The sequence below is a fragment of the Bufo bufo genome, chromosome 3 (genome assembly GCF_905171765.1).
Source record: "Bufo bufo chromosome 3, aBufBuf1.1, whole genome shotgun sequence".
Lineage (NCBI taxonomy): Eukaryota > Metazoa > Chordata > Amphibia > Anura > Bufonidae > Bufo > Bufo bufo.
The window spans coordinates 22311137-22321502 of NC_053391.1; the positions used below are offsets into that span (position 1 = coordinate 22311137).

At 40.5% G+C, this 10366-nt stretch overlaps 1 protein-coding gene across 1 annotated transcript; it reads left to right on the top strand.

Moving 5' to 3' along the window:
* Nucleotides 1-1417: 1417 nt before the first annotated feature.
* On the top strand, nt 1418-4126 carry LOC120993577 (gastrula zinc finger protein XlCGF71.1-like; the record flags this gene model as incomplete). The annotated part of the gene is made up of 3 exons (XM_040422052.1): nt 1418-1424; nt 2623-2849; nt 3542-4126. Coding segments are annotated over exons 1-3 (819 nt in total), but the record flags the coding sequence as incomplete, so codon positions are not given.
* Between the last annotated feature and the right edge of the window lie 6240 nt (nt 4127-10366).

Consider the following 10366-nt stretch of genomic DNA (forward strand, 5'->3'; position numbering starts at 1 on the left):
CTCCGTAGTCAGTTATAGTTCAAATAATACTCAATTTTATTAATACTCACAGAGTCATAACCATTTCTGGCCACACAGAAAATTTAAGAACATTTAAAATTACAATCAGACTGTGGGTATATGGCAATTACTGATACAAATAAAGTGCAAATGCAGTAATATACATGGGAGAAATATAATCAGTGCATACAGGGTTTGTTATTCTGTCCACATAGTCTGGTCACAGAATCAGAGTTCCGATCCTGGATCCATGGGACATTAACCTACCTACTGCCATAATAAAGTATATATATCTAGCAGAGAATATTGCATACTGACCCAAAGTTTTGCCACAACTTAGAAAGCACTCTTGTTGATAGTAGCTCCATTCCCCTGAAGACGCCGCGTTTGCGGTGAAACATGTTGGGGGAGCTGTGTCTTTAACATTTTAATAATGATGGCAGGGCTATGAATGGTATAGGGAAAGGCGATCTGCAGACGCCGAACCCTCCTGAGGGCCAAATTAGAAAGATATAAATAGTATAGCTACTGAGAAATTGTCAGTGGGGGACAATACAACCAAGGCAGAGCCTAGGACGCAACATTCATTAACAAAGTGCGGCGTAAATGACCATATGCCTGGTGTCGGGTGACACCTACAGGCACTAAAGTGTAATCACACAGGTTAGATACAAGTAGCCTGTATGTGAATTTTGTGTGAGAGAGTAATGTCCTCCAGATCATTCAGAATAATACAGATACTGAGACCACAGGTCCAAGCCCTCCATATACATTTTAACAAGTGTGTTTTTTTGTGTGGAATATAGTATTTAATAAAAGGAAAATAAAGGTTATATTTTAACTATAAGACCAGAAACAGGAAATTATAGTCGGCAGACTATTGGGATATTGAATTTGACCTCCTGGGTTAGTGGTTCATCTGAAATGTTATAGATGGAGAGTCATGTGGCTGTATTTCTGGATGGAATGTATTTCATCAGGATGTAAAATGCTCATTGTTTACACCGATTCTCATATGAAAAGGCCTCGGAGTATCCCAGGAATCTCTTACAGATGCTAAATAGGAGTGTGAACAATAGGTCTCTACCCTGAAAATACAATGTGTAAATGAAGGACCATCTCAGGAGGCCAGAAAATGCAAAACTGGTTGATTAGGAGAAGGCACCATTATTCTTCCATTGTATATGGTAACGAGGGAAGCCATATATGATCATCCTAAGTTTCACTGATTATGAAGGTGGGGCTGGGTGTCTCCTGGGGGAAGAGGAGGAGCAGATAGCTATAGCCACATAAGGGGTATAAAAGACCCAAGCATGGCTCAGAAAGCTGGAATTTACCAAGAGTATTAACTTGGATCACTGACTTGCTGAGTAGAAGACACTGACTGGAGATCAAGTCCTGAGTGTGTGGAGGGTCCATGTCTGGTAAGTGTCACTGAACTGACTGTAAGTGGAAGGAATTATAAGATATTGTAATCTGTGCTGTGTATAAGGACAATGTGTCTCTGTAATGTCTCCTGTGTATGTCTCCATGTAGATCTCCATATAACTCCCATCATAACTGGACACTGATTTTCCACCTTTTACAATACACATTTTCTACACTTCTTCTTGTAATTCATTTCTTTCCCTGAACCTTAGAATCAGACCCAGTAAGATGGAGGAAATTCTTACAATGAGAATAACTCTTTCTTGGAGGTTCAGTGATGGCAGCAGTGACTGGTGATTGTCCGCACTGTAGTGTGTAAGTAATTGTACACGCAGTGTCCAAACATGATAGTACATACCTGTAACTGTTCCGGGAATACGGACAATCACCGATCCTGACTGCCATCACTGGACCGCTCCAAAGCATCAATAATAGGAGGAAAGAAGATTACTGACAGGGGGAATCTTTAATTGGTGTCTGATTTGTCGATACGTTATTTTCACCGTAGACACTTTTATTTACTGCACCTCTATAGATATCTGTGCATAGTAATATAATAACGGTCTCTATACAGAAAGCAGTCAGTACAGTATATAGTAAATATCACCCCAAAGTCAGCTATTACAAACAAGCTTAGAAGTGTCATAAAGCCGTCCAGAATGTCTTTTGAAGCTTTTTTGTGCCCTTATGACTTATCAGAAATCAGACTTTTGTGATTTTCTCCACCTGGGTTTATGTGCCAGTTTCTAGGGGCTGTTGGGATCCATGTACCAATCTGTAACTCCTCATCTCCCACAATTAAACAAAATGATTCAGAATTCTAAAATATTACTTTATTATAAATGCATTACCAGATTCCTCTCATTATTTATAATGGTAGTGTCATGATGTGGTTCACTGTGACATGGGTTGCCATGTTTCCTCACATTGGTTGCTCTGGCATACTGGCTGCAGTGAAAGTCATGTATAAGGATGAGCAAATCGACTTCGGATGAAACATCCGAAATCGATTTGCATTAAACTTCGTTCTAATACTGTACAGAGCATTGGCTCAGATGAGCCGAAGTTATTGCTTTGCGAAGTCTAGCAAGGCTTCGCGTAATAACTTCATAAATTAATTTGTACTGTAAAAAAACATTTCTTGAACTCGAGGAAAAAGAGAACCTTTTATCTTATAATTTTTTTTTTCTCCAGGTGAAGACTGGATAAAAGGCTCCCAAGGTCATCTTATTCTATCTCCTTCTTATGAAATAGAAGGTAATCAATCACAAATTATCAATAATAGAACTGGACATAACCTGGGTGAGATGTCTGTAAATTCTGAATATGGGAAAGATTTCGAAAATAATGCAAATCTTTCTGTGCACAAAGAGATTCATAATGATGAACGGTCATGTTCTGAAAGAGAGAAAACTTTTAATGTGATATCAAGTGTTGCTGAAAGTCAAAGAAATCACACACGAAAGAAGCCATATTCATGTTCAGAATGTGGGAAGTGTTTTTGTCAGAAATCACATCTTGTTGAACATCAGAAAACTCACACAGGGGAGAAGCCATTTTCATGTTCGGAATGTGCAAAGTATTTTCAAAGTCAACATTATCTTAAAAAACACCTGAGAACTCATACTAGGGAGAAGCTATATTCATGTTTAGAATGTGGGAAATGTTTTAGTCATAAATTACATCTTGTAAAACATCTGAGAATTCACACAGGGGAGAAGCCATTTTCATGCCCTGAATGTGGGAAATGTTTTAATTATAAATCAAATCTTGCGCAACATCAGAGAATTCACACAGGGGAGAAGCCATATCGATGTCCTGAATGTGAGAAATGTTTTACTGATAAATCAAGTTATAATTTACATCAGAAAGTTCATATAAGAGAGAAACCATTTCCATGTCCTGAATGTGAGAAATGTTTTACTGATAAATCAAATTATAATAAACATCAGAAAGTTCATACAGGAGATAAACCATTTATATGTCCTGAATGTGAGAAATGCTTTAATCGGAAAGATCATCTTAAAACACATCTGAGAACTCATACAGGAGAGAAGCCCTATTCATGTCCTCAAGTTTTGAGGTGCATCAGAGAATTCACACCGGGGAGAAGCGATTTTCATGCTCAGAATGTGGAAAGTTGTTTAGTGTGAAATCAAGTTTTGTGAGACACCTGAAAATTCACACAGGAGAGAACCCATTTTCATGCACTGAATGTGGAAAGTGTTTTAGTGAGAAATCAAGACTTGAGGTGCATCAGAGAATTCACACAGGAGAAAAACCATTTTCATGCACTGAATGTGGAAAGTGTTTTAGTGAGAAATCAAATCTTGCAGTGCATCAGAGAATTCACACAGGGGAGAAGCCATTTTCATGTCCCGAATGTGAGAAATGTTTTAGTAGCAAATCAAATCTTATTAAACATCAGAAAACTCACACAGAAGAGAAGCCATTTTCATGCTCAGAATGTGGAAAGTGTTTTAGTGAGAAATCAAGTCTTGAGGTGCATCAGAGAATTCACACAGGGGAGAAGCTATTTTCATGTCCCGAATGTGTGAAATGTTTTAGTAGCAAATCAAATCTTATTAAACATCAGAAAACTCACACAGTAGAGAAGCCATTTTCATGCACAGAATGTGGGGAGTGGTTTATTGAGAAATCAAGTTTTGCGAGACACCAGAGAATTCACACAAGAGAGAAGCCTATTTAATATACAGAATGTGGGAAATGCTTTGGCTGTAAATTAAAGGGGTTGTCCGGGGCTTTTAATCCCTTCACGCAATATGACGTAACTGTACGTCATAATACCTTAGGGGATATATAGAGCGGGCCTCTGCAGAAGGCCCACTCTATACAAGGCAAATCAGAAGTATTAGGCTACATGCACACGACCATATCTGTTTTGCGGTCCACAAATTGCAGATCCGCAAAGAAAAACGGATCACATCGTTATGCCATCCGTTTTATTTTGCGGATCCATTGTAACAATGCCTAAAATGGACAAGAATAGAAAATGTTCTATTTTTTTTTTTTTTTGCGGTACTACGGAACGGACACGGTGTGCTGACCGCATTTTTTGCGGACCCATTGAAATGAATCGGCTCGCATCATATCCGCAAAAAAAAACAGAACAGACTTTGAAACAAACAACGTTCATGTGCATGTAGCCTTAGAGTGTATTAAATGGGCGATGAGCAAATCAAATGTTCGTAATCCCATGAACATTAGCACTAAACAAAATAAGCAGTGATAAGCATTCCAGCTCACAAAAATGCAATTAAGAAGGCAATCAAAAAGTTGTATGCACCAATGGAAATTGTAACTTGTCCCTCAAAACAAGCTCTCATGCAGCTAGATTTCTAGAAAAGTACAAATGTTATGGGCCATTGAATGAAGAGAAGCAAAAAAAATTAAAAAAAAAAAGGTCTTACTGTTCAAAAGTAAAAAAAAACCCTGAATGTTTGAAATAGCAAACTCAAAAAGCAATGGCAGAGTCACTGTATTTTTCATGTTGTCACTGTAGAATAGTTTTAAAAGTTATGTAATCTCTCTTGAAATGTCCAAATGAAATAGAATAAAATTGTTGTGTCCTTATTAAACAAATGCAAATAAAGTTTTTTTTTAAATCATGAAATATTGCTCCACTGTAATGTGTAGATGAGGCCGCGCCTTGTGTATCGTCTACCACATTCACAGAGACGTGTGATTGTCCACCTGGACATTAGCCTCACAATGACAACTACTCCCATCATTCAGATGGTGATTGTGCTCCCCCCACATAACAGTCCAGGGGTTTGGGGAAAATAAAGCAACATAAAAAGAGAAGTTTACAAGTTATCACCTGACATTTCCTTCCTCTTTCCTCTACAACATGACTCCACCACTTTCTGAAGCCCCAACAAATTACCTTTAGAAAACTAGGATCAGATGTGACCTTGTCAAGAATAAGGGATTGTGGATAATTTTGTAGTAAATATATAATCTATGCGAGGCAGTGATCCATGGACTGTTGTAAAAAATGAATAGTCCTTTTTGACTGGATACATTAGATGTCATGTATCTACTGGATTTCAGGGTTTAGGGCCCCACTTTGTCTAAAACCCACTCTGAGCTTTCCAAAGTTATTACCACTAGTGTTGAGTGAATTGAAGTATCCGAAAATTCGATTTACTACGAAGCCGAATTTTCTTGCTCTTTGTGGTAATGAATCCGTTTTCCCTGAAATGGCAGAAAAAAAAAAAAAACATACTCTCCTCATCCATTTGTGGATGAAGAGGCTGCTCTGCTCATCTTGCTTGAAGATTGCGTGCAAAATCTCATCATGAAAAGTGAGATTTCGCGCTGGATCTTCCAGCAAGATGGCCGCTGCAGTCTCTTTGCGCTCAAATGGATAAGGTGAGTACAATTTAATTTTTTTTAGCTCATCAACCCCTGAAAGGACTGAATATTTATCTCAGATGCTGCGATCAGCAATAAACGCAGCATCTGAGGGGTTCAGTGACAAGAGCGATGCAATCACAAAGCAAATTGTTTTGTAAAATTCAGCAAAGCAGCTGAATCGAATTTTTACCAACTTAATTCATCTCTAATTACTAGAGATGAGCAAATCAAAGCTGATGAAGTGGAATTTGATCCGAATTTCAGGAAAAATTTGTTTCGCACCGGATCCGAATTTTTGATTTCTTTCCTAAAATGTCTGCAGCACATGTGAGGACACGGAGAAAAGAACTGGGAAGGTGGGATCACCCATAATGCCATGCATGACATGCAGGGGCCCCCTGCTGTTGTTATATACTTAAGTATCCACCCCCCCCCCAGTCTCACTAGACTTTAGTAAAGACAGGCCAGCATCAGGACGTTCTGTGTGGGCGGAGGAAACGTAGCTCCGCCCCCCACCCTTTGCCTGCACTTGCTCTAAGCTGCATGGCCCAAACATCAGACTGGGTGACTGGGCCTTCTGCTGCATCTGACGGACTGCAGGAGCTCCTAGGACCCTCTTATTAACGCACCTAGTAAGTCCATCTAGTAAGAAGCATGCAGCAGTGTCTGTGGAGGAGGGGTGAAGGGCTGCTGGGGTCACACTCTCATTGTAGCAGCTCTGCACTGATCTCAACTATTGATGGTCACTGACCTGTTAGTTCCCACTGTCAGCTCTGTGTTTCCCCTGTGCCCCCTCCTGAGTTCTCCCTGTGCCTCTGTGTGAGCTCCTTGTGTCCTGTGGGCTCCATGTGACTGGAGGGCACAACCAAGTGACAGATCCCCCATAAAAGTGTGTTATCCACAGATCCTCCATAACAGTGTGTCATCCACAGATCCTCCATAACAGTGTGACATCCACAGATCCTCCATAACAGTGTGACATCCACAGATCCCCCATAACAGTGTGACATCCACAGGTTCTACATAACAGTGTATCCTCCACAGATCCCCCATAACAGTATGACATACACAGGTCCCCCATAACAATGTGTCATCCACAGATCCCCTATAACAGTGTGTCACCCACAGATGCTCCATAACAGTGTGTCCTCCACAGGTCCACTATAACAGTGTGACATCCACAGGTCCCCCATAACAGGATGACATCCACAGGTACACTATAAAAATGTGATATCCACAGGTCCCCTATAACAGTGTGACATCCACAGGTCCCCCATAACAGTGTGACATTCGCAGGTCCCCCATAACATTGTGACATCCACAGGTCCCCCATAACAGTGTGACATCCTCAGGTCCTCCATAACAGTGTGACATCCACAGGTCCCCCATAACAGTGTGACATCCACAGGTCCCTCATACCACTGTAACATCCATAGGTCCCCCATACCAGTGTGACATTCGCAGGTCCCCCCATAACATTGTGACATCCACAGGTCCCCCATAACAGTGTGACATCCACAGGTCCTCCATAACAGTGTGACATCCACAGGTCCACTATAACGGTGGGACATCCACAGGTCCCCCATAAAAGTGTGACATCCACAGGTCCCCCATACCAGTGTGCATGTGCAGCATTATCTCTATTCACTGCTATAGAATTTCTAAAAATTGCAGAGCCAGTGATCAGCTATTATCAGAACACTCACAGCATAATGGAGGATGACCGTGCATGCGCACTGTGCTCTCCCTTCACTTCAGGGGCTTGGATGGAACAACACATTTTTTGCAGCTTGTGGTTTTATAAACTACACCAGGCCATTCAGAAGTGCCCAGGCCATTCATAACGCGGGGTCCACGACCGGCACCACAAAATTGGAATCAGCAAGCGCAAAGCCAAACAAATATATATGATATTGAGTGATATTACCGGAGACGTATTAACTAACTATTTGGAATTTGAAATTTGGAATTTGTTTTAGAGCACAATTTCTTTATTTTTCAAGGACACTTTTACAAACAGGTCAATAGGACCGCTATGGGGACATCATGTGCCCCTACTTATGCAAGTTTATTTTTAGGGTGGTGGGAGAATGATATAGTATTCACGGAGGGGATGTCGTCATATACCTGTCACATCCTCTTTTGGGGCAGGTATATCAACGACATCCTCATCCTCTGGGACGGTGGACAACCACTGTTCAAAGAATTCACTCAAGTGTTAAATGATAATAATATAGGGATGAGATACACATACGAAATACAGGAGCGAGAGATAGTCTTCCTGGACTTGAAAATTCAAATGATGGAAAATGGACGTCTCAATACAGAAGTACACAGGAAGCCAACTTCCACCAACAGTTACCTACACTGGACGAGTTGGCACCTAGAGCCACTCAGGAGAGGAATACCTACGGGCCAATACCTGAGGGCCCGTAGGAATTGCTCTGACGAAGGAACCTTTGAAAAAGAGAGTAGACATCTTCTCGAGAGGTTCAAGAAGAGGGGATATCCATCAGCCCCCCTAAAAAAAAGCTTATAATAGAGCAAAGACTGTAAACAGGGAAGATCTTTTGAAACCCTCACCTCAAAAAAAAGAATGACATCATCCGGTGTATATGAACTTTTGATGGTTATAATAGAGAGATACACAACATATTAAAGAAATACTGGCACATAATACAGACAGATAGAGATTTAAAAACAGTACTTACCATCAATCCAAGCGTAACATACAGAAGAGGTCCCAACCTCAAGGATCAATTGGTGCACAGCTACCTAAAGGAGAAAGAAACAGACAATATTTTAAATAGAGGGAAATGCCGAGGGTCATCACCCTGTGGAGATTGCTCCTTTTGCAAGTATGTCCCACGGATAAAAAAATTTACTAATCCTGCTGACAAAAGGGAGTATGAGATCAGACAATTGATCACATGCAAAACGCAAGGAGTTGTATATATAGCATCATGTCCCTGCCCCAGGTTGTATGTGGGTAAAACCACTCAGGAACTGAGACGTCGGATATCGGGCCATTTAAGCTCGATAGAAACGGAAAAAGATACACCCATTGCAAGACATATAAAAAATATACATGGGAATAAAATATCAGTCCTATGTTTTTGGGGCATAGAGAAATTAACTATGGGCCCCAGAGGGGGAAACCTTGACAAAAACTCCTGCAAAATGAAGCAAGATGGATTCAACGACTCAATACAATGAGTCCAATCAGTCTGAATGAGGGTTTCACATATACAGCATTTATATGATACCCTGGTATGAGAATAACATTTATAAATAATTTAAGAGAGTCCTGAGGACTTCCATGAAAAATACACATTATGCATTCTTCTCTCCATGATACGTTTGTAGTCAAGTTACTACAATAAATATATAAAAATTAGTCAAACATAAAGATTTGTCCAGGAAAACATAGGCCATCATATATTCGGGGAATTCAAGAGATGGATCTCTATATAAAAAAATAAATAATGGATAATGTAGATATCCTAAAAAGGTTGGAGGAGAATTTACGCAAAAAGTAATAAGAACTGACTCTGAATATCTATTTGGATAAAAAAAACTAGCTAAAAATCTCTCAGTCTATGTACATGCGAAAAATAATAACATACTATGGAGACATGATAACTGACTCTGGAGATTGAGATATCTATGTATATAAGAATACCTTGCAACTCTGAAACTTACCAAACTGGGGTCCATTTAAGGCATGGACCATCCCCATGGAGTGTATGGAAATTGCTGGACTGAAGACCTTAGGCTTATGGTCCGAATGCAGAAGTCTGATAAACACTAGTCGAATGTAATCCGAGTTCCGGCATATACACTGTGCTATTGGAAAGAAATGTGAGCAATCATAAGTGTCACTGCATGCGTTACATAATAGAAGATACAGTAAATAAAGAAATGTCGACTCTATCTTAGCATTGGAAACTTAAAGTATCAACACATGCGCACTATAGTGATACGTAGACAGACCTGAGTATAAGTACTAACGCATGCACGGGTATATGGAAAATGAGGAAAACAATTCTAAGTCCGGATGCAGTCGCTGGTGAGATGGAGTGATCCATTTGATTCGACAGCTCTAAGTCCTAGCGCAAGGACATGGGGAGGCAACTGATAAATGAGGAGAAAATCAAAGTCCCAGAGCATGCGCATTAGCTCGGGGATATAGCTGGCAATGAGTCTATCTCTTAACGCTTGCGCACAAACCTGTCGGTGTAAAAAGTTTTCAAACACCAGACGCATGCGCAGAGCCTACCCCGAAGTAAAGTATGCGATTGGCCGTTAGAGGACATCAATCAACATGAGATTGCAGTGCGATAGGTGGCTTCCAAATGAGACCCACCCCTTTCATATAAAGGATCGGAGATAGAAAGCACTCTTGTTGATAGTAGCTCCATTCCCCTGAAGACGCCGCGTTTGCGGTGAAACATGTTGGGGGAGCTGTGTCTTTAACATTTTAATAATGATGGCAGGGCTATGAATGGTATAGGGAAAGGCGATCTGCAGACGCCGAACCCTCCTGAGGGCCAAATTA